The sequence below is a fragment of the Lepisosteus oculatus genome, chromosome 8 (genome assembly GCF_040954835.1).
Source record: "Lepisosteus oculatus isolate fLepOcu1 chromosome 8, fLepOcu1.hap2, whole genome shotgun sequence".
NCBI classification, from domain to species: domain Eukaryota; kingdom Metazoa; phylum Chordata; class Actinopteri; order Semionotiformes; family Lepisosteidae; genus Lepisosteus; species Lepisosteus oculatus.
Window position 1 is genome coordinate 9,190,736 of NC_090703.1, and position 27,834 is coordinate 9,218,569.

The 27,834-nt window shown below is 37.6% G+C and overlaps 1 protein-coding gene across 3 annotated transcripts in view; it reads left to right on the forward strand.

Annotated features, from left to right (window-relative positions):
- The window catches only part of LOC102688782 (latent-transforming growth factor beta-binding protein 2), a 128,145-nt gene that overhangs the window by 41,012 nt on the left and 59,299 nt on the right, over positions 1–27,834 (forward strand). For all 3 annotated transcript variants that reach the window (XM_015350349.2, XM_015350353.2, XM_015350352.2), the window contains exons 4-8: positions 8,628–8,818; positions 10,092–10,262; positions 14,567–14,767; positions 16,022–16,317; positions 18,404–18,506. In XM_015350349.2, the coding sequence (XP_015205835.2) occupies positions 8,628–8,818; positions 10,092–10,262; positions 14,567–14,767; positions 16,022–16,317; positions 18,404–18,506 (962 nt within the window). The remainder of the gene's footprint in view (positions 1–8,627; positions 8,819–10,091; positions 10,263–14,566; positions 14,768–16,021; positions 16,318–18,403; positions 18,507–27,834) is intronic.

Genomic DNA, 27,834 nt, shown 5'->3' on the forward strand with positions numbered 1-27,834 from the left:
GGAGATTGCACTTCCCTGTATTTGTTTTCTGGTGGTCATTCATTTGTTTATTTAGAGTGTTCAAGTAATTAGTTACGTACCTGTGTTTAAATTTGCTGCCCCCCAAAATACCAAAACCTAGATGTAAAAAATGTATGACCACGCCTCACTGATACTCTTTTAAGGTCTCAGCAAGAATATTTGGATTTCCGTGTAGCACTGCAGGTGTTGTCTAACAGGTTTTTATCTGAGTTTTTCTGATGTCTTTTAGTGTTAACTGTTCCTTCCTCCTAACAACTCAGTGTCATTTAGTCTGTATGAGCCGTGTTGGCCAGACATTTTAGAATAACATCCAACGTTTTCCATGTCCAAAATTCCTGAGCGTTTACTACGGCTTTGGAATCTGCGCAGACATGTATAAACGCCTCTAGGATATTTTTAAAACAGTATATATTTTGCATGCAATTTTGTGAGTACAGTAAATGTTAGTATTTCAATTCATACAAATCTAAATGTAAAATAAATATATAGTGGTATTTATATCTAATAATAGTAGGTGAATGCACTAACAATAATCTATGTTCTGTTTAACTCTACACCTGTTTGTCCGTTTGAGCATTGAAACGCACAATTTACAACAATTTCTTATTGTTTACAGCTGAATGCTACTGTTACTGCCAGCTATAGTAACATTTTGTTGAACTTATTAATGTTACACACACGTAAGCTGGAGATTAAAAGTACTGTGAATTTAAGAAAAATACATTCCAGTTATGCTGTGCAGGTGTGCAGGAAGTTACTTCTAAGCAATGTGCACTTGTTAAATAGGAATTTACATAGCTTCTTGTGAGCATTTTTGTGTATGTTTTGTACTAAGGGTATACATTTATATGATGCAAAGTATGTTTTTAATGCTTACAGCATCTCTGCTGTGAGTTAAAGATAATTGTTTTGTTATTTTTTGTTTTACTTGAAGAGTAGGGTTTCATTCATTTCACTGCATATTATGGCTTGTCTTCATACAAAACTGTTCTTATGCCTATGTGTAGGCTTCAGAGAGTAAAATGAGGAAACAGAGCATTACAGAGAACCTTAAAATTTCAGGCTTCATTCTGTGATATTGCCGCAGATTTTTGCTATAGTAGTGAAGGTAATGTGTAGGCTGCAAGCTATAAGAAAACGTGAGTAATCAGCTGCAAGCATTACTAATGTTTATTTTAAATCAATTTTAATTATGAGCACTAGTTAAAGTGCACATCATAATAAGCATGGCCGTTAAATAATAAATGTGTTTTATGATAATGAGAACTATGTTGGTGTCTGGCTTTTGCCTAAAGGGTACTATATCATAGGTTTCTTCACTCTTGATCGCATTGCAGTCATTACTTCTGGCTGTTATGCACTAGACGCTTTCTTGATGAGGAGCTTTTCCTGTCTGTGCATTTATTAGTTACGTCTCTCGTTCACGGTATGTATGAGGCATTTGGTGCCAGTGCTAGTCACAGAAAGCGTTCTTGTTCTCTTTAACGTGATTAAATGCTTACAAATCTCTTGGTAGTGAACAGTTTGTTAAAACAAGCTTAGCATGTCCTATGGAGACACTCTTTTTTCTGGGTTCACAGGCTGTACACTACTGAAGATTAAACTTATATAACACACCAATTTTAAAATGTGGTGGTCATTGAAGCCCCCAGACTAACGCACGCATTTTTCACTGGTGCCAGAACTTATAAAGCAATAGACATTTCTGCCTGTTGTCGGAGGATATTGTTTAGATCGTCAACACATCACCAAATTGCTGTTTTCGGCATCCGAACGGAAATCTTAAATCATTCTGTCATTTCATTTTTTGCCATTAACTAGAGAAGACTGAGCTTGGAGTGCTGTTTTTACTTTTAAACAAAAATTTAAGAATGTGTGATTTTTCAAATAAGGCTACAATGTGGCAATCTGCTCTTTTACTGCAGCAAGGTATGACCCATCAGGGGGCCTTGATGCTCAGTGTGACTGATGTTTTATACTGGCTGTTTAGTAAAATGCTCTTCCCATTGTGCATTGTTTTGTACATTATGCTTTTAAATGTTGTACCCACTAGTGTATTTTGCTAATGTAAGAAGTCAGTTGTGTGATGGACCTAACCACAGAGAACTGGCAACTTTTGATGATACACAGTATTAAGGACATTGTGGTCCTTGTACATAATATGATTTCTGAAGTTATGTTTAGCCACCGTATTGATTCCTGCACCTTAGTACCCTATCTGACAGCTAAACACAAAGGTTATAAGGTGGGAAAAATTAAGAAACTGAATATTGCTGTTTCCTGGCTATTGAAGTGCAAGTGCTATCACAATTTGATATGTAGGCTAATCCTGATATGGAGTAAACCACACGAGTTTAATAATAAAGCTCCCAAAATATGTATGGAAAATTAAAGCATATTTTAATAGAGAAATATAATATACATGACATTAATATAAAAAATGAAATGCATACACTAAGGTTGAATGAATACTTTGTTGTTTAAAATGTGTTACTTGCACAGCTGTGACTAGAACTAGTACCAGGCCTGTCTATTTCAAAACTGTTTCTCTTTTAAAGTTTTTATAACATGGGCATATGTAATGTTTTCATGGTACTCATCCTCTGCTTTTAATTTGTCATGGATTTGTTGGATTTAGGAAATTGAAGAACGATTTTAGGAGTGAGCGAAGAACTGTGAATGGCATTTCTACAGGAATCTGTGGCATGTTACAATTTAGTCGCTTAGAAATGTAGCATTTTAGTTTCCATGGGGTACGTATTTGTTGTTTATCAACCGTACCTGAAGTTTTTCCCCCCCCCAAGACTGCCTGTGGAATGATCCAGCTAGAAAGTTCCCAACTCCTGTGTTGTAATGAAATCTTGGCAGTGGCGTGTGGATTCCAAGCTAACAATGTGGTTTGCTCCCTGTTTCTTTAAAGGCTGATGTTCCAGAAGTAGTTCAAAAGTGTGAGAGAAGAAAGTAGGGGGTTAGTGGGCACTAAGAAACTGGAACGTATTCAGGATCAGAAATGGGAAATGAATATGGAGCCTGTTGAAGTTAATGCCCTGTGCTGCTGCTAATGAATGTAGACCGCTGTCAGTCAGGAAGAGCGGGGCGTGGGGAGGTAAGGGGGATTAGTTCTTTTCAGTCATCAAATTAATTTAGGTGAACAGGGCACCAGAGTGGAGTTTCCGATGGGCACAACCAGAAGAACAATAGCAATTTGAAAAATGTACTGATAGGAAGTGATCTGTTTTGAGAACTCCCCCCTCCCCACCACCACAGTATCTAGCGGTTCCTGGCACACTAACAAAGCACGCCTGCAGAATGTCACAAAGGCGGCTGCCGTTTCCCCAAGCACTGTGCGAAAATGAATGTGTGCCATTTTGTTCTGCTGAATTATGCAATTAAGATCTATCAAAAATGCATTTCACAGGGCTTACATGAGCAAGGGGACTGAAAACTTTGGGTCTCTGCGTCTTCATTTTTGTTTTCCGTTGGTTTCTTAAATATATATATTTGTTTCTCCTTAGGTTTCTAAAAAAATAGGTTAGCTCATTAAGTCCTGCTCCTCACCGTAATTAGGATGTTCTTTTGGTTTTTCTGGTTCATCTGAAGTTTTTGCCATTTTCGTCTAGCTCCCTTTCACCAAATAATTGGATAACTGCTCTGTTACTTTGTGACAAGCTGGTTTCCTTGTCCTGCCAATTGTGAATATAAGTCGGTTCAAAAATATGTTGTGGTTATCCGTGGTGTCCTGTGAGCTAAGGTCATGCATGCTCTAAGGATGACAAATGGTTTGGGCACAGAACTAGGCAAAATTTAGATTTCACTTTGTTTCTCCCCTAAGGAATTTCCTGTATTTATTTGCTGTTATGTCAGTAGATCAATTACAATTGTTCTTGGCCTTTCAAACAGCATTGCTGTAACATTTCTTGACAATTAGTCTCTGTTTAAAAGGAAGTCTAGGTTTATGCTTAATGTCAAAGCAAACTAAGGGGTCATACATGAATGATAGGAGCACCAAGGGGTATTGAGATCAATCACTGCTGTGGTTCACTGAATAAGACCCTGCTCTGGTACTGGAAAACTAGCTCTACTAAGAGGCTTCCTGTAATAAATGCCAATTGTGTTTTATGAGAAAGATCATTTGCATGATGCAATGCAGAGATTCACCTTGTTTTAGGAAATATCATGGCCTGTGCCAAAATAACCATACTATGTAATGTATTGGAACAATTGCAAGTCCTTTCCTCCAGGCTGTTATTCATATTAGTTACTAATTTGATTTCCAAAATGCGTTTAATTTTCAAATTGTGTGCCAGATATCTGAAAAACGTTACTCATGCAACCTTGCCTTCTATCTTAAAATTAAACTCTGTTATCTATGTTAATTCCTCCTGTCGAGCAGGTGTTCAGAATGGGAATGTCTTGTGTGTTTAAGTGCTGTACCATGGGGAAGAGTGTTGATTTTTTACAGTTGATTTGTAACAATATAAACTCAAATCAGACTCATTTTCTTCCCCTAGAGAACTGCTTGTGGGTCAGGTGAGAAGGAATGAACCCTCTGCATATAACTGAGTCTAGTAATCTTCAGTCCAGCTGCCCCCTCCAACCCCATTAATATTAACAAAAATGATATGATATGGACAGATAACTACAAACATGACTATAAAGCCTACACATCATGGGTAAACAACACAGTAAATAGAGGAGAACTTAACAGAATCAATTGAAAAGTCCCACAAAATTCTCTCCTAAAGAAATACAGTAAATTGAGCTGTCAGCTTTTTCCTACACCCAAAGTGAGAAAGTGAGCTTGCTTTTAATGCCAATATCAAATAATCATAATAACTTTCTGCAAAATGTGATGATGAAAAGGAGAATTCACCGCTAGAGTTGTTACAGAATATTAATGCGACTTGATTTAAATGAAAGTGAAAACAACAATCTGTTGTGCTATATGGAGGACTTGGAGGGAGTATGAACCCTTCTCAATTTCAGAACACTAGTTTCTGGGCATAAAGGAATAAATTGGTCAGAGTGTGATGTGAAACTGTTAGCAGAGTAAAAAAAAACTTTAAACCTGGTTTATAAATACTGCCTGTCCGCAGGGCAATGTCCTTGCCTTTTGGTCTCTAAAGACTTGAGCTTCCAACAGCTGCAATGAAAACACTCCCCTTTCGCCTGAATGTCCAGCTGTGTACAGTTATGACTGAAATAATCTGTCAAAAGCACTTCTATGGAGCTGATTTATTGATGTCGTAACATTGCCACAAGTTTCTACCTGGGTTTTGAAAGGTTATACTGATACCTAAGAAAGATGCATTATTTTATTCAGAAGAGGCCAAACTGGGGTACCTTTTTAGAATACAAAAACAAGACTTTTATACTGTAAATTTGAATCCAAGATGCAATCGCATGTAACTGTTTTATTCCAAACCTGTGAAGAATACTTGTCATTGTTTTTCCTTATTATTTTCTTGCCAGTAGCCCCCATCAAGGAAGATAGAGTGGAAATATAATTTAAATAGTGGGAAAACAGATGCACTAGATAGTGCAGCAATAATACAAGAGCAGGTTGCTGGTTATGAAACCAATGTTTCAGCCATTCCAGTTACATTACAATTGCATGCTAATCTCTTAGTATTTGTCATATCCCTGGTATTGAGGTATAATAATTTAACATGGTCCTTTGACATTTTGTTTTCAGTGGGGTTCTGTTCCTTTGTGCATCTCCTTTGTAGAAGTTCTATGGATTCTCCCCACTTCCAGTCTAGTTTCAATGGATTAGTGCCAATCTCATTAAGACGTAGTCCTTCATGTGTGCGAATAGCCTTGGCCATAGAAACGTTATACAAAATAGTTATTATACAATGAACAGTCTAATTTTCAAGATGAGGCACTATGTTTTAATTTAAATATAGTGCTTATGTGACCTTTAATTAGGAGAAAGTACCCTTCAGGTCAGTAAAAATAAAAATAACACAGCAGTATAATTTAAAAACATAAATTTATAAATTACCAACCTATTAAACAAAATATGTGACTCTACACTGAGATTTTTTAGCTGCAAACTAGCGATGCTGAGAAAACCCCAAATTTTTTACATCCTCATTTCCTCCAGTGCTGATACAACACCACTGAATATCATTGTTACTTCATTTGTCCCCTCAGGTTCCATCTCTTTAATGTAGACAATGTGTAGTTTTTGGTGCCACTGTCACATTACCTTATAATGCTGCAGGGTGTGCCTGTTTTCCTCTATTATGATAGATTCCAATATTATTAAGTTGTGTTCTTTGAGGTTTATGTTTGATTTAATCTCTTACTGCATTCTTGAGGGGTGAGGGTAGGTTTTATGAGAGAGAAATAGCAAATTTAATATTATAATAAAAAGAGAAAATTATTGTAGTTGGTAATCCAAGACATTCTACAGTAAATTTGTTAATGGTTCGTAGTGTGCTTTTCTGTCATATGTCAGATAAAAAATTTTTAACGAAAATAGCTTGCTATAATTTGATAATGAGGACATATTTTCCTTATATTGTATTGTGTTTTGGCAAGCCCTTCCAGTTACTTTTTGTTCACCCAGAATATGGCTGGAGATCCCTTCAGTGTTAATTCATTGAGCCTTGAAGTACAGATGAGATCAAACAATGAGAATGCATCCCAAATCCAAATATAGAAGCCGGACTGGTTACCTCATTCTCAAGGAAATATTTCAATAGTAAATAAAACATCTGGTCTAGCCCAGGATGACAGCTCGCGCAGGATTACAGGGTGGGCGGCCTGGTAAAAGGTTAGGTTCACTGGTCACTACAACTTCTGTGTAATCCAGGTTGGGTGCATAACATGAAGTCTCATTTTCGTTGTCTGGTGTCACTGGCGGCAGTGAACATTTAAAAGTCTTAATTAAGAATGTAATGTTTTTATTTCGTTTAAGTACCCATAAATTGAAGGATCCAAGAATAGTTCTGCATTAATGCTAGAAAAAATAAAAAGGCAAATGTGGTCAATCAGGTACATTACATTTCTTTCCCTTGTCTTGGATTTGTATTCTATGGCCTATTCCGTGTGTCACCGACCCTCACAATGTAGCACCAGTCTGGCTTTGCTGCAGCTTAAAATGTTTATTGGAAAGCATGCAACCATCAGTGGCCAGAACTGAAGAAAATGAAAAGAGGAGAACTGGGAAAGGGCTAGTGGAAATAGCCCAGGGAAAACCTCCAGAGAAATAAAAATAAACCCTTTGGGATTACTGATTATCAAATTTATTAGGCTGTGTCAGTGTGCCCTCAAATGCTACACTTCGGCAACCTGCTGGGGTAATTTGGGAAAGATTTGGCTATAGAAGAATCCTTTGTTCTGGCTGTATGCTAGCCGCTGTGCATTTATCCACTGTTATTTTACTGTAAATCAGTGAGATCCAGCTCTTTGTCATAAATGTAATAATCTAAATGGTAAATCAGGCTGTCAGTCCAGTGGAAGCCCTACACCTGCAGATTGAAGTAATTATTTACTCAGGTTTCTGCACACAATTCTTTCCTTTTGAACACATTCCTGCTCAGGTGTCTGTGAGACTCTCTTATGTTGGAATGTCATGGTCTTGCTTCTGCATGATCTAACTTCCCCCGTGTGGCTGTGCCAGTAATTAGGGAAAAGCAAAGGTTTATGGACTGCAGTTGTGCAATTAGCCTCAGAACAGTGATGTTGGTATGAAAACCAAATTTTTCTGTACTTCTTATAGCCATATATTACATTAAAAACAGAGGTTGTGCCTCCCAAAGTCACTTTCAAATAGAATGAATTAAAAGTACAGGTTAGTTCAAACAAACATGGGGATCTGAAGTACTGAATATAAAACAAAGCAATCTACTCTTCAGGAAGTTTGTTGACACAAGTCTGAGTTGAAGATAATTTTTTGTGCCACACTTCAAAATGCTGCTGGGTGTTTGCTTTGTTTAATCTAAAACCTCTGACAGAGGGCTAAAGTGCCAAATTCAAGTATTAAATGCTGTGAGACTCAGAAGTATGCAGCAGACATATTTTTTTCAGCTTTGTTAATTACTAGAGATCAGAACAACTTTTCATATCGGCTGCGGTTTAGTGCAAGGTAATCGAGCATGCTGCACAGAGATAAAGAGGTCCCCTCAGGATGGTATGCTCTAGTAAATTCAGTAATGCAAACAATGCAATCTGTGATGAGGTTTTCAATAAGCAACCAGTTGTTTTTTTATGGAACATTTCAATTAAATGCTGTGTCATATACAGGTACTGTACCTGTGGGCTAGGTTGGTCAGGAGTGGGTTTGTGTCCCATGTCGGGTGCCAGGTTCTCCATGTTGGAGGTTGGGCACAAGGCTAACAGCCCTGGTCCCGTAAAAAACGAATGTTATGGAAAGAGCAACAGGATGTTGCTGCCCCTATATGCCAGAAGGCATAACCGGCAAACATCCATAACTGCGGGATATGGTAATTAGTGTTCGTCATTCATCTTCAACACTATCCTATCTGAAGATAGGATACAAGGAATGTTTTGCCACATCCTATAGGACAAGGCCGTTATTGGAACGGAGTGGCGTCTTGGCTAAGTGTTTCAGTCTCTTCTTGTTGTATTCACAGCACACAGATCAGACCAGGGCACGCAGAGTCTTCCTCTCATCAGACGGGGACATCCCGAACAGTCAAACGTTACCCATCACCCAACGGGCAGATCACATCCAATGCTCTGCCCAATGGGAATGGACAGCTCCACGTCAGCCAGCAGCCAGCATCCACCCCACAGAGCTTTAATTCCGCTGTGGATCCCAAAGGTACTACAGGTCTGAATCCTGTGTTTCAGCCAAGAGACTTTAATGGACAGTGAGTTCTACCTGTAGTTGAAATTGCTCATTCAAGTCTTCTAGTGCTGTCTAGGTATACGCTGTATCACAACAGTACTAACAATACTAAAATATATTTAAGGCTGAATAGGCCAGCTGTGCTACAATTTTGTTTTGTGGTTTTCTTTGCTCTTGTTCTTGTTTTATAGTCACATTTCCAAATCTGAAGGATTATTTTCTTTTGTGTGTGGGTGGTGGTGGTGGTGGGGGGGGGGGGTGGTAGTAAAAAAACTACCGTATTGCTTTCTGTTTCCATCTTTCATCTCTTTAAGAACAGGCCAACAGACACATCCTGAGGGGTTTTGTTCAAAAACCCTTTTTGGAAAAAAAAAGAAACACTTTTGGGGAACTGGAATAAAAAGAATCCAAACCTTTCATTCATCACTTTGATCTGATCAACATACTCTCTTCTCTGTTTTCCAAGTCTCTTATTCACAGGTATCACTGAGCAAGAGTAAGAGCTGTGTGGCATTTCTAGACACAGAGAAGGTCTCCAGTGAATGGAACATTAGATAAAAAGTTAAATCTGGCCTTGTCCCAAGCCGTCAGCCCACAGTGGAGTTTTTTTATAACAAGAGCGACAGCCGTTTGTTATCTGAAGCTAAAAGCCTGGAGAGTTAACAACAATGTCTTAGAGGGGCTGCTTAAAAACTGAGCAAAGGCTTGCATCTGAATAGGACAGGCTCCTCTTGTGATTTTTCACCTTGGACCAAGTCTCACAAAGTATCAGGCTTGCCACCAATCTCTCCGGCCTCCCAAAGACTTCATGTTGTAGAATTTTGCTTACCCTAGAGAAAGAGAAATAACCCCATAATGCCGGTAATTTGATAATTGGCTTAATTGCCAACTAGTGTTAATTCTTCTTTTATTAATTTCCATAAATAAGATCTGTCCAATGTTCAAGATTTTCCAGTGCAATGTGAATTGACTGAGTTCCCACCATTACACAACTTTCCCTGTGTACACCTCATCCTTATGATAACAGCCTGGAAGCCAGCCCGCTGTAAACTTGTGCTGCTCCCTACAGCCAGCAGCCCTGTGAGACATCACTCAGCTACATTGCTTGCTACCTAGCAAGTACCAAACAAACCTCTATTTTTTTTCCCCCAACGCTCTAAAGAAGTAAGCCTCACATCAGTTTGCCTGAATATGCTGCTTACAGCAAAAGTCTCTTTTTTGGTGATGGAGGTGTTCCTTCTCATAGGAGCCAACCTGACGGCGAATATAGACCGCATCAAGATTGTCTTCACCCCAATGATCTGCAAGAGGGTCTGTCGGAGTGGCCAGTGCTTCAATAGCTGTGAGAAAGGAGACACCACAACTATTTACAGTGAGAATACGCAGAGCCAGGTGTCCAAGTCTGGATTCCGCATGTGTAAGTATTTAAGCATTTTTATTTTAGTTTTGCACTTTGTTTTGTCTTGTTAAGTTTATTGCTTTTTTTGTAAAAGCCTCCAACAGAAACACACTGCCCAGCAAATTTGTCATCCTCTGTGCCTGTTTAAATAGTTTAAATAGTAATCGTAATGCTTTACGAAAAAAAAAAGTGCAGTGATACAATCTCTCACTAAGCCTCTGGGTATTTGAATGGGGGTAAACTAATACCTTGTTGAAAGAACTAACAAAATGGTAAAGAATAATTGCATTTTGGATTAGCCAGGAAATCTTCCACTGTTTCTTCTTTTAGAAAGGAGAAGCAGCATCCATAAAGAGGGACGTTTTTAAAGAATTTTTTCTAATGAACCATTTAGGGCTGATTCAGTTCTGCACTCAGAAGTTTTTTTTCCCTGATCTCTCACGCTCTAAGCTCTTACCCCTGTCTTGTGGTCATTGACACTACCCTTTCACTTACCCTGATTGACCGTTTCGGATGCTTTAGAAAAAGAGAAGGGGCTGCACTGTGAACAAGGATTTACAGCGATTGTATTCAATTAAGGATTTATCCTTGGATTTTTTCACAAGCATGAGGAAAATCCCCTCTTAGAGATGGTGACAATACCTAACAAAACATGGTGAATATAATGTGACTAGAGACCGTTTACATGGAACAAAAACTTCTAAGCTTTCTGGAATATAGATAGCATACAGAATTGTATTTCACTGTAACTCTGTGACTCTATTTCTTTTAAATAGGATAGCTGTAAATATTTAAATTCCTTGGGGGCGGTGCCCTATTATTCTTGTTGGGATACGCTTAGAAGCTGTATATAAACAAATACTGTTACTCAACACTTTAGCTGTAAGGCAGTATGCATTGCAGAAAAATTGGTTTCTCTAGAGATGTTTTAATATTGTTAAAGGGTGATTGTAGACCAAGATGTTTAGTTGTGGCTATTGCTCAGCTAATGTCAAGTGTACAACAGGTGATAACCTCATTATAATGGTTAATGTGTTACCTTTCATAATGAGAATAGTGTAATTTTAGTGTCATGCTATGTTCATTCATAATATTGTATTTCGCATTTAATTTACACCATGCACAAAACCATTTGAGTTCATATACTGTATATAGAGAGTACATTTTTCCACTAAGATCAGGAGTTTCTATGCACCACATTTTAGGGTTATTACTCTTGTACTCTGGTTTCTGCATATACTGAAACACGCAGGTCAGAGTAAAATTGTTTCATATTTGCAAAATAATGATTTGGCTCACAAAACCAGTGAATAATAAAAAAAACACTGGAACTAGGGGCCCATAACAATAGAAAATAAAAATATATATATTCTAGTTTTGTAGTTATAATTTAACCAGTATGTCTAATTGGTTTGTTACTTCCTACAACCCTAGTCCTCAGCTCCAACTGCGGTTTTGTCCTAGTCTCTGGAGACCTGTGGACAACAAGACTGTGGCTAATAGCTTGCAGCACTAAACCGCACAGCGTGGCTGAGGGAGCTATAGAACTAATGGTGTCTGACAGAATTCTCATTCCACACATTTCTATGGTGCTTTGCCGGTATTTCCTTTCCTTGCATGATCCATACATCAATACAGCAAAGGAATTTATAGGAATGTTACCTGATCAGGTGCAGCCTTTTTCTCCATTCTATTCAACAGTACATTTTCTGATGCTCCTTATTGACAAACGCAAAGCAACATTTTCTGCCTTTGATAAAACATTTCATATGAGCCTGTAGCTTTAATGAAGAGTCTTTCGTATAAAAACGTTGTTGTTGTTCAGGGCTGATTGCTTTTCTTTTTAGAAAACTTGAAGAAAAAAAATGTTTTCGGGTCTGTATTACAAACTCGTTGGGAGACTTTCTGTATGACAGTGCCATTCTAGTCCACATCCTAACCGGAGGCCTGATTGCATTTTTTATATCCCTAGCTTTGAAACTTTATTCAGAACAGCTTAAGTTTGAAATAATTTACAGGTCTTCTTTTGAGGTATGTAGAATATAAGCTTCGTTGGCAAATGTTCTTTACTTTGAAAGAACTCTGCAGGCATTCTCTCAAGAACCACCTGTTCTATTTTTTTTAGATCTTGACCACTTCTGGCGTTTTTTTCTTTAAAATGTGTAGCAGTAAATCAAATTATGAACTCTGTCAGAAGATAAAGGGGTTTGTGCAGTAAGGAAATATAGACTTCTGGCTTGAAGGCATGTCTGCAGTGAAAGTCTTTCAATGTAGTGATGCCTCATTGGAGTAATTACTGCTGCAGTTGAGAAAGCTCATGCAGTTGTTCCCACAACCCACAAACATCTCTCCACATAAATTTCTGTGTACCCTGCATTGTCATGGATTTGCTTTATAAACTGTTAGATAATTACATTGGAATGTTAAGCAAAGTAGTTTTAGAATGTCCTTCTGACTTCCTGTGTCACGATTTTATTTCGTCTTGCAATTAATTTATCATAGCTGTATTATAAATCAATGCCATGTATTCATTTCTCCTGCACAATGTCCTTATATGAGAAAACAACTTCATGTTAAAGACTGAGGTTAACAACTTGGTGTTTCACTCAAGTTTTTTTAGGCTTTATTCATGAGAGAACATTTGATTTAACATCTGATACCCTTCACAAAGCTCAACAATTATTTTAAGATTCAGTTACCAGAATTAAAATGTGATGTATAGCATTGATGATTTGTTGAAATGGCCTTTTATGAATTTTCAGAACACCATTTAAATCACAAAATGACCACAGTGCCAGAATTTTACAGTGAGACAAGACATTTTTTAAGATACCACCGTCTGCTGCAAAAAATCCTTGGAGATCCTATAAAATGTGATAAATTGCCCTGATCTTTCCATTCTGTGTTATGTGATCATGTGATGTGTATCAGATTTTAAATCTCAAGTTGAAGATTTCATGTGAACAAAGTCTTGAAATACTTGCGTGCATCTTTAGAGCAAAAGACATACAGTATTTTGTTAAAAGAGCCAAAAGCTGTCATGTTAAATTTGTACAATGCTCTACTAAGACCTAATTTAAATGGCTTTATATGATTTTTGTCACCCATTTGCAATGAAGATATCAGGGCTCTGGAATCATTCCAGAGACAAGGGACCAGATATTTTCCTTGATTCAAAGAATGTCTAAAGGTTAGAAGGACTGGGGTTTTTTTTAACCTTCAACAGAGAAGACTACAAGGGGGCCTCGTTCAAGTATTCATTATCCTCAATGGCACTGACAAAGTTAATCTCATGGACTCAATGGTGAATCACTGGTGAAGCACGAGCCTGGGTATACAACTATGGAGAAGCACATCTAAAACTGAGAACAGGAGGCAGTTCTTTGCAAAAATGCCTCTTTCTAAAAACATCTGATTGGGTCAATTATATACTAATAACTAAATGGCTTCTTTTATGGTGTCACTCTCAGGCGACTGTCCCAAGTTCATATTCCAATGTGTCTGTTTTTCCAGACTGATGTCTTGACAAATTTACAGTACTGTACATGCAATTAAATGGGGACAAGGCAACTGCTCTAAATGTTTGGCATTGTGATTGCCGAGTAATTGAATTAAAAGAGTTTTCATTTTCGTGAATTTTCTGTTTTTTAACATCTCTTTGAAGCTGGAAGAAGAATACACTTTCTTGCATTAGTTATGTATTAGTTTCCCAACTCTTTCTTTCTTATTGATGGAGTCATAAGCACGTTTGTGTTACTGCTGTACAGTCCAACAATATGTCAGTTTACCTTAGGACTTATTATATGGGTATGAACATCAGAAAGAAAGACGAGTTATTTTCACAGATGTGATATTTAGATCATTTGTTGCTATTTATAATTGTTGCACATTTCTGACCCTTACTCTTACAATAACAGAACCCTAGACAAACATTTACTAAAGTCTGAATTTAATTCTTTCTAATTGGAATGGCAGTGTTACAGATTGTGCCTGCAGGGCAAAGTTCAGGCTTCATTAATTTTTTTTTAAATGTTTTAAAATGTTTTTAAAAAGAATCGGGTTGCATTTGATTTGGAGACGTACTGTAGGGTCCAGAAAACAGGGTCAGAGTGCATCTCAGAAACAAGTGGTTTGACATAAAAATTCATTGCATCGCGGTTGTGTGATTTTTCTTTGCTTCTCATTAGTTTTCCAGGCAGTAAGTACTGCCTGCAAATGTGTAGGTGTGTAAATCAAGCAAATTAACATTCAGAGTATTTAGGAAATGAAGCATAGTCCCTTCCTGTCTTCCTGTTGATGACTTTTCTTCAATTTCCTCGTAGATTTCTGCCAGATTCCCTGCATGAGTGGTGGACACTGTATTGGAAGAGACCAGTGCTGGTGCCCATCAAACTCCACAGGGAAATTCTGTCACCTTCCTGCCCCACCTCCTGGGAAACACAGCACTGCCAGGAAGGAGTCTGGGCACTCAGGCCGCAATTCATCACACACTATGTACACTCTGCCACTGTCCAACCAGCTAGGTAACCGTGTGCTGGGAATACATGTAACAGTCTTGTTCCTTTTTAAAACAAAAATATTTTTTTCTGCTATTATTTGTCTCACTAAAAAAAGAACCAAACCCCCCTGCCACCACAAATTTCCTCTAAAATGTTTTTGTAAAACTGCAGGTCAAAGAAGAAGAAGCAATTTGTTAAAAAGTTGGTCTTACTTTACTGGGCTAGATTCTTCAAGGAAGGAAGGAATCTCTTTTACCTCTGATGGACTCCATGCCTTCATCCCCAATGCATGCCATATTAACTGTTTCTGTGGTTCTTTTAAATGTGCCCTGTCAGTCGTCTTCACGTTTTTTATACAATTGCGTATAAAATTATTATTTTCGTTTTCATACACCAAGCATTTTCCCGACTCCCCAGGTGTGGAAGTGTGAGGATTCCCATGAGGTTTATTGTATCTTTCTACAGTATACTGTTTTGTGCTTTACCATGAGTTTTACCATGATTTCATTGCACCCAGCTTTATTTTACACTGATTTTAAGTATAAAATACAAAATACTGTACATTAACTTCCTATGAGCCTGCTAGTGAACCAAACACCTCAAGCCGGAGGTCTGAACTTGCTTTCCATTGTGGATCAGGCAGGCTGAAAGTTTCTGAATTCCTCATATTGTTCACAGACTGACCCTTCATTCCATCAGCTGAAGAACAGAAGTTTGATTAGAAACAGTGAAATACATTTAACCAGTGCTATAAATACTGGGCATTAAGACTCAGTAGTTTGTTTTATTTTTGTCTTCTGGGTTTCTTTGTCATGAGGTACTGTAAGTGAAAGCAGAAGTCAGCTCAGATGTTGCAGCATCCTTAACATTCCTACATTTCTTTACCCTATTTGCTTTTTAATACTGTATGTCTGCCTTAGAGGACACAGGATAACATCTGCACAGAGTTACTATACATCACAGAAGAAACATCCAGCTTCCTATATGGGCTTAGCAGGTTTAGAATGTGGCTCATTACTGTCATTTAAGCTGTAAATGGCAGTAATGAAAAAAAGCCTTATTTTTCAGGATAGTGTCAAGCTAAATTTGCAGCATATATACAGTATATATTATGAAAAGCATGAGGTTGGGCTCTTACTCTGTAGAGGTTAACTACATGTATTTTAACTGTTTGTTTCGTATTAGTTGCACGTTACATTGGAATGTTGTATTCAATAATGGCCCCCTAGCACCAACAAGCTAGCTACTGTAGTTTACTCTAATCTCTGGGTCCTACAGCTTCCATGCACCCATCTCTCGTGAACGTGCACATCCAGCATCCCCCTGAAGCTGAGGTCCAGATACACCAAGTGGCACGGGTGAAACCTGACCAGGTGTCCCCTGGGTCTGAACAGAACAGCATCAATGGGTGGCAGTCAGTGCGATCCGTGCAGCAGCGATCACAGGCAGGCGACGGCCATGGGAGCAGCCGACAGCACGGATCGACCTCTGGGAACGGCGATGTGCATTCCAGGCTCCATAACAGGCTGAATGGACATGTGGGAAGGTGTTTCCAAGAGACCATCGATGGGCAGGTTTGTACAGAAAATCTTTTGAGAGTGTACGTAGTTCAGATAGTGACTTCTTTGCATTAGGCACCTTAAGTTGCTTCAGTAGTTCCGTCAAATTCTAATAGTGGTGAAATGGACCAATAGAGGGAATTAAGAGCTGTGCAGGGCCAGTGAGTATTCATACATACTGTAGGAGAACAGACGAGCAAAATTAGTATTCCCAGACCTCAGGTAGCATTATAAAGCAGTCCATATCTGTGATTTTCTTGTTAGTCAGTCTGGAGGGGACATAGCAATAAATGATAGTGTTTTAGAGCTCTTGTATTCTCTAGAGAGCTGACAATGTTTGGGAATTGGGGTTGATCCTTCTGCCAAACATATTAACTCCAAAAATAGAAGTCAGGTGGATTAACAAATTAGAAAATACAGGAAGCTAATACTTATTTCTGCAGCTTCTGAGATGTCTGTAGTTTGTAAAGATTGCTTGAGCTGTAGTTACATTCTAAATCTCATGCTCTTTCTAAGTCACATTAATCAGATAAATATGTAATTACTGTGCACTGTCATTAAAAACTATTACTAACATACAGTACATTGTACAGTTTATGCAGTGCACTGAAAGGTTGTTTGTTTGAAGTGCTGTTTGTTCTTCCAAAGACTGGTTACAGTTCACATACTACACAATTATGTGTAAATGCAAATGCTATTGTGATATCTGACTTAAATGTGTGTCTACTCTTGGTGGACATTAGAAGTGGAATTTTACCTTTCTAACCTTTGTAAACTTCATTCTACCTGTGGTCATGTACAGATGAGAGGAAGGCTTTAAAAGTAAGATTTATTTTTTTTAGTAGTTTTAAAGCGTTTGGGCATCTCTTGTTACTTCTAGAACAGAAAGTGTTGGGGGTAATGGTGATAACAAGAGTTTGTAATTAAAATAACCCTAACACTCAGAACATCCTTAGAATCTTAGTTTTAGTGCTTGTGGGATTGTCTTGTACATGCTTTAGTTCTCTTTTGAAATGTATTTGGTCTTCTTCTTAATATACTGTACTTCACAATACCTTAAAGTCCCCAAAGCTGTACATCTGTACTCGTTAGGGTTATTGTTTGTGAAGAATTTTTTAACTTCACCTTCACATATTGTAGCATCCATGAGCATGTCTGTCTGTCTGGATTTCTTCCCTATTTCTATCTTTTCTTTCCAGTTGCAACTCCTGATTTCCCAAACTGGATTATTTCCAGGGTTATCTGCTGGATGAAAAGTCGAGCGTTTTTTTTGTTTGTGCTGAAAGGATTTCTTTCTTGTCTGGTTTTGGGATTTTTTTTTTATAGTAAAGACTAGCAGATCATCTTCAGCCTGAACCTTCATTTTGAGAACTGACAGAATTATTTTTTTTTGCCTGCACACTTTTGCCTGAAAACATTGAATAAATACAAAAGTCTGAGCAGCAGACTTGAAGTGTATTTTGCTAGTTCACTTGAGTGTTTACAATCATGTCATGATTCAGCAATGAATCTGAAGGAAATTTGTCATCTGTGGTATTCTTTTGAAAGTTTACGTGTTACTATGGAATTCTGCAGAAGAATATTTTTTTCCATAGAAATTAGCCAAAATGTTTAAAAGGAAGCAATTTGTTTTGAACGTATTTTGTAAAAAGGTTTGCCCCACCTAAACACTGTCAGATGTTTTTTCCTGACTAGTTTTAAAGCTAGCAACTAAGCACATTTGCTATAATAGGCTTGACTTATGTCATGAATTGTTGTTCTTTGAAGGTAATGATGGCTGCTGTGGAGTTAAATCTTTAGTTTTCCCACCCAAAAAGACAATTCTTTTAAGCAAGTATGGTGTATTAAAAACTTGGTAATATGGTCTCTACAGTGAGTGAGACATTTTTCAAAATCATATTAACAGTTAAGATAAATGTTTACATCAAATATACATTTATCCATTTTTAGTTCACCTGTCTCGTTGAGGATATTGGCAATTATATTTTATTAAAACGGATTGTAATGTAGTTCTGTCTTGTGATTTGGAACCCAAAGGAGTGAGTTTTGTCATTACGATCTTCCAGTAATTCCTCTCGGTACTGCTCTGTTTATATTGCAGTGTGGTAAACCCCTTCCTGGTCTGACTAAACAAGATGATTGCTGTGGCAGTGTTGGAGCATCATGGGGGCTGAACAAGTGCACAGCATGTCCTCCGAAACCAGGTAAGCACTGACCCTAGAAGTGGAAGAGATTGTGCTGAAACCCTATGAGCACTGAGCCACATCATGTTGTCTTAATTGCTCTCTAGTCCCAATGAATACCCTTTAGAACTATGCACTCTGTGTGCTCTTAAATGTCGCACATGTGATAAGAACCCCAAGCATCCAAGCCTTCATGTTTGTCAGCTCTTTTAATTGTTCAGTATACGCTAGCTTAATCAGAGCAGAATCACTCATTAACTGTGAAGAACAAAGAAATCAGCGTGGTGATGTTGCTAAAATTATCATTTTCTTTTGTCAGACAGTGGAGTTTCAGATATGGACATGGTGATTCTTACAAGGCTTTTGTGCAATGTGTATTATTTCAATAATTAATGGTCAGCATTTTCAAAGATTTTCGTTTTTTAACGAGGAGCTTTACGTTAACGTGGTACTATACAGTACATTATCAGGATGTCCGGCACTTTTCCTTCAGTACTTAGGTATGTAGGCAATTCTGTATTTAAGCCACAATGGTCCATCCGTCTGGAGTTTATCCTGTTTTCCGTGGTGAAGCAAAGAGAGAGCATGTATCTCCCCCCTGGATGAGGAACTAGTCCATCGCAGGGTCCTTCCTCAGTAGACACTGGTCTGCATTCATACAGCTGGGTGAAGTGGAGCAATCAGGGTATTGCAGTTCACTCTGCAGCGGAAAACAGAATGAACCCACAGTCCATCAGTCGTGAGACTAGAGCCTTACACACTATGTTACAAATAAGTAAATATATAATCATGCTTTCTCCAAGTGTGACTCCACTGAGGCTCCAGATTCCTTCTGATTATGAAAGTTATGTTTCATTGTGTGTTTATGTAAAAAACAAACAAACAAAGAAAAATGCAATGGCAGGAATGTTAATGTGTTTATGAGTAACAATCCTTTGGAATAATGTAGACAACCGCATCTGCTTATGTTGGTTTTTTTTAAAAAGAGCACAGATTAACCTGTGGGTGGTTGCAAATTAAGTGTTGAGCAAAGGGTTGGCAATCATAAGAGTCCTGCTGCCGCCCCATAAGACTTAGAAGTGAGACATATTCTACCTAAGGGAGATCATGTGCCCAGTATACTGGGGTGGCAGAGAGGAGTTAAAGCTACAGAGGTCTGCCAGCCCATTTAATTAATTGTGGAGTCTCCCTGTCTTTTATTATTATTAATTTGGCCAATTCATTTTTTCAAACTAATTTAGAGTTATACCCATTTCTACACCTGGGAATTTTTGCCGGGCTGATCTGCTCACTGATCCAATGGAGCTATTTGTTGAAGAGTCAGAGTTTGTGACTTCAGTGATCACGCGACAAGTGCAGACTTCACTATCAGATGACTACCATTCAGCAATTGATCTTGACACCAGTGAACAAGGGCACTTAATGTTGAGGCACTGAAAACTGGAGGGTTTAAATATAAATGCAAGCTGGTTGAGCTAAAAAACCATTCCTTTTGTTACATCATTCTAATAGGGGATCTACTAAAGGGAACTGTGCTATGTGATTCTGTTGGATTCTTAGAAAAACAGTTCACTGTATAGTTTCCAGCTTTTGTAAAGCTACCTGACAGTGCCATTTTATTTCAAAAGCAGCTGTCTGTTTGATCTGCTGAGGGAGTGTGGTGTCCAGTACTTTTTTTAATTGCCTGCGGTGTTCAGTGTTCTATGTGCTGGTGTGCAGTATTTATACAGTATATTTCAGTGTTGGAAACACAGAAGTTCATCAGATCTGAAGGTCTTACCTTGTCATTTTGGATGGAATAACAACTAATATCTTCTGTGACATTACTTTGTAACAGCTCTGCATGTTGTTAAATTTATGTTGCATTCTGTTGTCATTACTGACTACATACACGTATGCGGAATCTTTTAAAAATTCTGAAATTCTTCTATGAACTGGCTATTAAATTTGCCTTGAAGGGGAAAAATAGATGATTCTATGACACAGGAATCTCATATGAAACAAGATGTTTGTAGAATTTGCTAGTATTGCAATGTGACAACTTCTATTTCATTTCCTCAGAGAAAAAAAACAAAGGTAGCTTTAATAATATTATGTAGGGAGTTTTGAATTTCCGTATAGGGATCAGTGGGTGAGACACTATAGATTTTCTTTTAATCTCCTAACCAAATACCTGCTGGAACCCGTTGAGTCTGATGTGATTGTGGGTGCAGATCTGAATGCAGCCATGAATCATATACTTCACAGATAAAAGCTGAAAGAGGCCGTGTGCCCGGTCTCTGGCATCTACAACAGAGAAAATGTATGTCTGATCTGGGTGAGGTAGATATATGTCTGTTTTTTATCACCTGCCTAAAGAATTTAATTTTGTAGGCATAGCTTGGACTTGGACTTGGATTTTACTTCTCAGTCCCATTTGTCTGCACTACAAAATGCCAAGATATTACCCATGTTAGTATCAGATCACAGTACCAAAATCTGCAGATTTCTACTAACTGCTGAGTATTAACAGTATGTGCCCCTCCCCCCACTTTGGTATTTTAATACCCCACAATTACTCTATTACTGAATTGGTAACCAGATTGGATTTTATAAAAATAAGTTACAGTCACATTTTCAACCTTATTAGAAAATAATCAAATTTTCTCTGTAAACATCAGGTTGAATATCTTATATGTAGATGTAAGCAGAATTGTTACTTCAACGGCAGTTGACTCAGCAATTTAATAGCCAGTTGGAAGTCTGTATGACCATGATCAGACAGACTTTATTAAGGCCTATCTAATAATGTTCAGCTGTCCTGCATTCTGTACTTTCATTGGATGCAGAGAAGGCTTTGATTGACAGCAGAGGGATTATTTATGGTCAGTTCTAGATTACGTGGCTTTGGGATTAGATTTCCTCGAGATAGGTACACTTTTACACACCAAACCTGCGGTAATGGTGGTAACAGACAGCTGGCATTGTTTTGAATTTGCGTATTTTAGAGACATTGCCAAATATGACCACGTTCGTCTCCGTTGTCTGCTTTTTCTTTTGAATCACTTGCTCAAACTATCAGTCTATAATTTTGTACCTCTGTTTCCATTAACAACACACTGTCCATCCCTGCCTCATTTCATTATTATTTATAACTATTTCAGGACTCTGACAGGGTTTGCAGTTCCAGTTCTGAAATAGAAAAGGCCTTCCAAATGTAACTATATTGAGATCTACTCTTAATTTTTTGGGAGACATTTTTAAGAAGGTACATGCTGACTTAAACAGATGACTCATATTCTCGACTCACTTCGAGCCTGCATTTCCATGATAAAAACGGAGGTTCTTTTCATACTGTACACTTGATGTTTTTTAGTTACATGTTTCCGCCTTCTCTCTCATTAGGGTCTTGGGATAGATTGCAGAATAGAATTCCTAAATTCATAAGTAATGACCAAATGACCATGTATTCTCCACTCTGCACTGTGAAAGACCTGTAGCTGTGCCAGACATCTCGTCCTTTGGTTTGTGATCACTGTCTGTTTTAGCTTAATCCTGGCACTTCTGTATCTTGGCATCCACTTGACGAAAGTCTGGTCTCTCCAGATAGACTTCATTTGTACTGGTGTTCCCCTGAGATATTGTAGATTGCATTTTGGCCCCATAACTACGAACATAATTGCAACTTGGTAATTTAGTGGAAAGTTTCATAAAATCCCAGAAGACATGGCTTGAAGTCTATCCTGTTTTTTCCTAATCACAACCACCTTACAGGTAATTTCTGTTTCACATTTCTATTTTGAAGAAGTGAAAAAAGTTACTTTCAAGCACATATTTTTAAAGAAAATGATCCATACTCGTTCTAGAACTTACAATCTCAATGTGTGGACTACCAGCTTGCCTAAGTTGTCTACACACGCAGTGCTTAACCTACTGGTTTTCAGGGTCAAAGGAAAAGGATGGTCTTGCTCCATGTCCGGTCTTCAGTTAGAGGCTACATACCAACTTCTAGCAGCTCTTCTGACTTGGAACACATGAAGAAATTCTAGGGACACTATTGGGCTAATATAAATTCAGCTTTCAACAGTCCTGTGTCTGGGGAGAGTATGACTGAGGCATACACACTGACACAGTAAGGTCCTTATATTGTCACTGTAGTTCTTCCAAGTCTGTGGGATGTCACTGCTGGAATCTGTTAGTGGGAAGTGTGGAGGTGGATACGACACTGGGGTTGGAGATTTTATAGGACAGATGAAATGTTAAAAAATAAATACTTTAAATATTAGGGGTATTTGATTGATTTTGGTAATACAAATGCTTTCCTACATAATAACATATTGGCATTTTGACTTCTCAGATGTAGTATTTTGCCCAAGTAATGTCAATCCCATTAGGAAATTAATTCACCTTCTGACTAGTGGGAGTTGTCAATTGGTTGTCTAAAGCAGTTGCCACTTCTCATTCTTTGCTAAATATCTAATAGCTTTCTAATCTGAAGCAGACATCAGCTTTTCCTGGCCTACAGTATATTAAATTCATTGTCCCTAATATTTTGGTTTCTGTAAGCCAATGCTAAAATTGAAGCAACTTTTCAACTATTTTTTCCATGGACATGGATATTTTTTTTAAAAAAAGTTTGTATTTTAGTAACCCTGCTTTCCATTGTCTATCCTAATGAAACACTGGCAGCTTTGGTTTTGTCTGCTGTAGAACATCATTACACCAGGAGAAAGAAAAACTGAAAGACTGAACACTAAACCATCCTATACTGTATAATAGTGAATATAAAGTCATTTTATGCACATTTTTCCTCCCTTATAGCTGAATTGCTGAACAAATTTATATCCCAGAGCAGGAGAAGCCTAATTCAGCAATGTGCTCAATTATAATGTCATTAGCTCGGGGCTGACTTTAGAGTTCTGTGAGTTTTTTTATGTATAGATCATGAATAAAAACTAATCTCATGTTTTCTTTTTGTCATCAGGTAGACACTGTACAAAGGAGTAGGTTTTCATAGAACCCTACTCATAGTCCCCATGTTCACTGAGTGACAGTTTTAAGCACAGATTATAACCAACAGGCTTGTGGCCAAATACTATGACTGGAAATGATAATTTCAAACATTCTTTCCATATTTACAAGCAGCTTGGCTGAAGAGGTCACACAGGCACAAATTAAAAGCACCATATTTTTTTGTCTCTCTTTGTTCATGGTGGGTTTCATTAAATTCTTTTCATGCTAATATCTTGGAAGTGTTGAGACACAAATTGTAAAAATATAAATAGATCTGATCTATGAAAAGGCTTTGCAGGTTAAAGCCCTGAATAAAAAAAAAGTCCCTGTTGCACATTCAGAATTTTATTGTTTCAGTGGAGGACATTTTATTTTGCGGCCAGTCTTCATTGTTTTGGTTTGCAGTTGGTAAATTTAATTTGAACTGTACCTTTTTGTAAATGTTTTGGGATATCTTTTTAGAAAGTTTAGTCAATTGTAGTACATTTGTTTAAGAATTGCATTGCTGGCAAACAGAGTATCTGCGGAGGAACAGTGCGATCGTCAGGTTGGGTCATTTTAAGAGTTATCTTTACTCATTTTAGGTAAAACTGAACCTTATTTTCTATTTATTGGACCTTGTATGCAAGTTATTATATTTCATTATTTGGTAAAAACAGCCAAACTTTGTTTTCCAAATGTTTTTTTTTCTTTGTAAATTGAATTTTGAAACTGTGCTGTGTTGGAAATGTTTTTGGTTATTTAATGTCATCAAATTAGAGAACCCAATTTTGGAATTAACCAGATGATGATGAAGGCTTAAGAAAAAAAACAACAAGGGCTTGTCAAAAAGAGTTTTGGTTTTGGGATGACATTTACAAAGCAGCCCATTCTGGTGTTTCTGAGGCTGTCTAAAAGGAATCATTTTTTCAGATTACTTCCATGTGGCCTGAGTCATGTATAGTCTTATTTTCTTGTTTCCAGATTTTATGGAGTGGACACACACTCCCTTGATTATGATACAATTCCTACCAAAGGATATCCATCAACTCTCAGAATAAAAAATGAAAAATAGAATAATAAATATTTATTATTATAGGCATATTTGGAGATACAGGGTTACACCGAAGAGCTTAAGAAATAGCTGTAATAACTATAGTCCTGCTGTGTGTATATTTACATTGGCATTTTAGATTTGTTTGTGGAAAACAAAGTTTATTTCTAATCTGTGCTATTTGGCTCCACAATACATGAGAATACTATGCCAAGTAAGATATTGCAAACTGACATTGCAAAAAATATACAATTCTGTAATAATAAAAATTGAGGATTGTATGCATTCTTCCCATTTTTAAAGAATAAAACAACCAATTCTGTAACTGTAAAGGCTTGAGAGGAAGAAAACAACTCTGAAGACAGAAATGATGCATATCATATAGCCTTGCTTAACTAATCACATTAACTAAAGAATGGCTACTAAATTACCTAAAACTGTGATTTCAGGGCACTGTAAAGTTCCATCTGAGAAACCAGACTGACCCACTTGGTCCTTTGTGAAATATTCACCTTCCCTTTAGGGAACCATAACTTTCCTTATAAGACATTTTAGATCATCTGTGGCAAATCAGAGTCTGTTGATTATTTATTGATACTGTACTTTTCAGAAAGAGAAGTACTTGAAATGCATCAAGCTTCTCAGTTTCATGAAAAAGATGTCCTTGGATTTCTATTTGCTGTTCGGCTGTGTCAGGTTGGGACTGCGGGGCTGCTGGTTTTTCCAGTTAATAACAGAGATGTAAGCTTTCTGTTTGCACACAGGATGTGTTTACTTTCCTATGTTTCCTGAGACCACAACAAAATGGAAAACCTCAGTTGTTAAATGAAATGGAAAGCCTGAATCATAAGAAATATGTATACAAAATCCAATGTTTAATTCAGGAAGTGGATGTTGTATTCTGAGAGGCCAATGTTTTCTGTCTTTACATTTGTAACAGCAAAAACTACCTGTGTTAGGCTGTAGGTGACTTAAGTGGAGTTAATTGCTAACTGTAGCATCTAATCCCCAGAATTACCAAAGTTTTGAGTTGATGTCGGAGTCGTTTCAACTTATTTTACAGAGGTCCACTTTAATAATATCACAGCTCTTAAAGTTAGGGTCACACTACAGTGCCACAAGTTTGCTTCTTAAAGTAACATCAATAATAAGATTCTTAAATTATTGTGCATTTTATTTTGGTCGACCAATAACAATGTGCAGTGTGCAATGTGATCTCTGAAGCTGGTTCTGACAGCTGGTAATACACTTGGTTTAAAAGAGGAGCTGTAAAAGTGTATGACCCTTTTCTTTATTAGATTCCATTCATCCTTGTTGAGTACCCTTTGATACTGAAATAAATGACTTTTTTTTCAAGTGTTGCTGTGAGCTATAAAATAGTACTTTTTTTAGCAGGTTCTTTGTGTTCTTTAATATCCAACAAATGGTGGCACGGCTCCAAGTATATACTTTTCCCCCTCAGACTCATTGGGGTGGATATTTGCAACACTTCCTTTCAGAGCTAGGGATTAAAATGTAGATGTCAGGGACTATACGAGCTCTGTTTTGCTGGAGAGGTCTGGGGTTCCAGCAGAAAGTAATTCCTGTTCTCCCTTTTTTCACAGAAAGCTGCTGTTGTCCATTTTGGGAATCAACCCATTGTATCAGCAGTAATTCAAATAGGATTTATAATGGAGCTAGCTCTCTGTAAAGGACGTTTTGCCAAAGCTTTTGGTCCTTGGGTTCTTGTGTGGCTGACATCCTTGAGTGAACCAGTCCTAAGTGTTCTTTTTGAATAGGTCTTTGTTTTCTTCCTGCTGCAATAAAGATGAGTAAGTTCAAGGTTACACAGGCATCTTGGTGTGTCTGCTTTTACAGTACCACTGTATTGAAATACAGAAATCCTCAGTTGTGCTGTTATTGCTCTTTATACAATTCCTGGTGCTAAAACAAAGTAAGTGATTGGCTTCTGGTCAGTTCTTGTGTCTTTACTGAACACATCCTCAAGTATGCTCCAGTGACAGGGCTGTGATGGATCTTACAAAACTTTTGATTCATGTCCATTGCGCTGAGTAGTTCAGGTGGGTAGCTGCATTAGCATGCGTAGTTTGCAAAGGAACAAGTAATAGGTTTATTCCATGTTGAAAAGTGAAAAGAGAAAATACAACGTTTCGGTTGTGAAGCCTGAAGAAGAAAGTTTCACAGCCGAAATGGTAATTGTGTTAGTTGATATTTTACTATTTAATGAAAGGTTTTTTTAAAACAAAGGAAAATTTTAGCATATAATGCATTTCTGCTTTCTGTTTTCTGTCCCATCCTCAGTCCCACACAGTCTTGTCAGAGTGGATAGTTGCCTCCCTGGTTGAAAACACTAAACACTTCGACCTGAAATTAAGAATTTCTCCTGTGTCTGGGCAATCGGTGATTCCTAGCTGCTTTGCCAATCCAGTTTGGATTTCTGCATTTCTACTAAGCCAAAACGGGATTTCTCAAAACAGCTTAATCTGTCTTTCTAATTGCCCTAGAGAGCGTCAGCGTCAGATGTACCCCAGATCAAATAAATCAGTCATTTATAGCTGAAACCCAACCCATGAGGCATTTCCTCTTCATGTCAAAGAGACGCAATGATGATCTCAACTGGCAATCAATTTTCTTCTTCAAAGCTAATCTAAAGCACAGGGGTTGAGAAATTTATTGGTTTGTTTTAGGGATAACTGGTTCTATAAAAATGTGAGGGAGTGGAGTGTGTACATTTATAGAGCCTGCTACATGAGATCATTATTAATAATCCTGTAGTGTGAGAAATGAATAGCAAGCAAGCATAAATGACTTTTTAATATATTTAAGATTTAATAACCTTTCAGAATTACATATACCTTACTTATTAGTGTGGTAATTAGCAATCTGCAGTACAAATACTTGGTATAACATGCTAATAAAAATGAAATGCTTATTCTCTTTTGTCATATAAGCTCACAGCGCAAGTTGCATTGGAAGAGCAACCTCAAAGAAGCCTTGTAGTCTTAGAAGAAGGCTTTGATTCATGAACTGATTGTTTATATTCTCTAGAACAAATGCTGTGACAGAATCTACTAGGAAGAGCAAGCTAACTTTTTTTTTTGCTTTGAAAAATAGTTCCCAAAGCAGACATATTTATTCTGTGCAGGCGTGGTGCCAAGTTGTTGTCAGGGGAGTGAAAAGAAGTAGCACCATAACTTAGAAAAGTTCTAAACACTTCCATCTTGCAATGCATATTTTGCCGTTATGTGGCAGAGATCACAATAATAAATATGTGATACAGTGAGAAAATGTCTGTGGATTCTGTGTGACTGGGATCCTTTTCTG